We start from the raw sequence: 2,500 nt of genomic DNA, 5'->3' as shown, positions 1-2,500 counted from the left end.
TATCCCCCTATGTCTCACGCATACACACACACACACACACATGCATACACACACCCCTATGTCTCACGCATACACACACACACCCCTATGTGTCACGCATACAGACACCCCTATGTCTCACGCATCCACACACAGACACACACACACACCCCCCTATGTGTCACGCATACACACACTCCTATGTGTCACGCATACACACACCTCTATGTCTCACACACACACACACACACACACGCATACACACACTCCTATGTCACACTTATATATACACACACACACACACGCATTCACACTCCTCAGTCCAGAGCCAACCACCTCTGCTGCCTCCAGAAACTGCTAGTTTTCCTACTTGTCATGAGTTCCATGTTTGAGCAAGGGTATGCTGCTTTGCCTTAAGTCCTGCAGGTCTCAATGGGGCCTGTGGATGCAGAGTTCAATGCGATGTTTCACTGCAGCCCGTGCGAGAGTGTGACATTTTTACCCACCTGAGGAGAAGCGAGTGGCCTCACAGAGTATGTCCTCAGGATCACCGTGGTTACCAACTGTCAGAATGTATTTAATGATCTGGTCCTCACCGGCTCCTCTAATGTGCACACACCTAGCGAGGACTTGATCCAATTTTTGTTTCTTTCATTTAGCAAACAGTGTTTTTTTTTCTCTGACAGAAGCATAGCATCGGTAGACACGGCACCTGGCTGGACCTCTTAGGGAAGCAACTGAGGGGACCGTTGTAGGTGTCCTACTTCTGTAAACATGGAAATCAGTTACCTGTGTAAGGCTTCAGGAAAAAAAAAGAAGCTGAAGCTAAACCGGATCTGGGCCTTACTGAGAGTCTGTGTCTTTGTTGTGACAAGTTTGCCTGAGGACCTCTGACGGGACCGAGATGACAGAAAGGACTGCGTCAGAAGCCAAATGCTGCGGGCAAAACGTCCTGTGTGGGAACTGCTCGGAGACATCCACGAAAGTATCGTTGTTTTTGTGACAAATCTAGAGGGAGGGAGGACTTTGCCTCTTCACACACTCTTTTCGGTCGTGACAGCCTGAGAAATGTAGTTACTTCTTTTGTAAAGTCATAGAAAACGCAACCCAAACCTTGAATCTTGCAATAATAAACGTATTAAAAAATAACACTGAATTATCTCATCTGTGTGTGTGGTGTCAATATCAACCACAAGGTGGCGGTAGTTACACACTGTCAGATGGCTACAATACAGCCACACGCTCGTAGGGGTACGCACTTGATGAGACCTATATCAGCTCCGCTGAAGAATAATTTGTTGTGAAATGCTGGGGCAGTTGTACCTGTACCTGAGTATAAACTAGAATAAACCTTTGCCAAGTCTATTGCCAAGAGCTGGACCACGAAGTATCATTCTCACGGGGGGAGAGAATAACAGACTACTGCTGCCAAGGAGCTAAGTCTGAACTTGCCCTGTAGACTCGCTTAACGCGTCAAGCCTATTTCTTTATAATGATGCACGGGTGCTGGTGGGCGTTGATGTTCGTTTGAAAAAGCGGTAGATCTGTGTCGATTGTGTCATGTCGGTAAGACTTCTTTTATCCCAACTGGTTGAGCAACTTATTAATGCTATGATCGTGAGTTTCGTGGCTGTGAGCGTGAGTTTCAGTCCCACGGGACCGACTACTCTTCAATGAGGTTTTCGTGGGAACGTTTCCCAGATAGCTAATTTGCATTAAAGTGTCTGCTTCTGTGAAACATCATGATCATAAGCTGATAAGGCTACCTTTCTATAATAGTTTAATGAACCTGAAGTGATAAGCCAATGTGAATAATATTATTTAAAAAATTGGGATTTACAAAAAGGTTTAGTAAAGGCTCTGTGTAAAGAATATATTTTCGATTTAAGTAGGCTTTAACGGAAATATTGTTTTGTACTGTATTAAAATATAGGCCTAGTGCATACATACAGATCGGAGAATAATGAGTTAACGACATGTGTCGATTTATGCAACCTTACGTAGCCTTATAAAATATTAATTCTGCTTATGGGTGTGACTGGGCGGCCAAGCGCGCCTCTTTTCAAACCTCGGTGAGAGACGGGGAGGGGATAGTCAAATAAGGGGCCGGATTTATACCTCTTCCCATTCAGCGAATGCTCCACAACGCTCACTTCAGTTCATCCCTGCGTAACTGTGGTCGTCCTGTGGTCGCCCGCTTCCAGAGTGCGCGGGCTGTATGGGATTGCATGGATTTTCTCTAGGCGTAAACGTGAACGTCTCTTCGAACATGCCAGTGGGCATTACGCGGTGAAAAGCAGAAGGCGGCCGACAGTGTTTTTACATGGTGGTTTACGTGATCACTCCGTCTGGAGTGCACAGAAAGCCAAGAGCGACGTGTTTGTGTACTGTGTGCGCCTAAACCCAATGGACTACGGCAACACCATGGCTCCTCCAGTTCCGCCACATAACCCCAAGTCTAGCCGTCCGGCCGAGTCGCAGGAGCGCGTACTGAAATGTGTCCTTCTTGGCGATGGTGCGG

General features: G+C 46.6%; 1 protein-coding gene across 1 annotated transcript in view; it reads left to right on the top strand.

Moving 5' to 3' along the window:
- Positions 1–2,158: 2,158 nt before the first annotated feature.
- rhoub (ras homolog family member Ub) overlaps positions 2,159–2,500 on the top strand; it is an 8,695-nt gene continuing 8,353 nt past the window's right edge. Inside the window, exon 1 of the mRNA XM_080844647.1 lies at positions 2,159–2,500. This exon is cut by the window's right edge and continues 84 nt beyond it. Coding sequence (XP_080700773.1) covers positions 2,386–2,500 — 115 coding nt within the window. The 5' untranslated portion in view covers positions 2,159–2,385.

The sequence above is a fragment of the Sprattus sprattus genome (genome assembly GCF_963457725.1).
Source record: "Sprattus sprattus genome assembly, chromosome: 9".
NCBI classification, from domain to species: Eukaryota; Metazoa; Chordata; class Actinopteri; order Clupeiformes; family Clupeidae; genus Sprattus; species Sprattus sprattus.
Note: the sequence above shows the minus strand (reverse complement) of the source record. Positions and strands in the feature narration are given on the sequence as shown.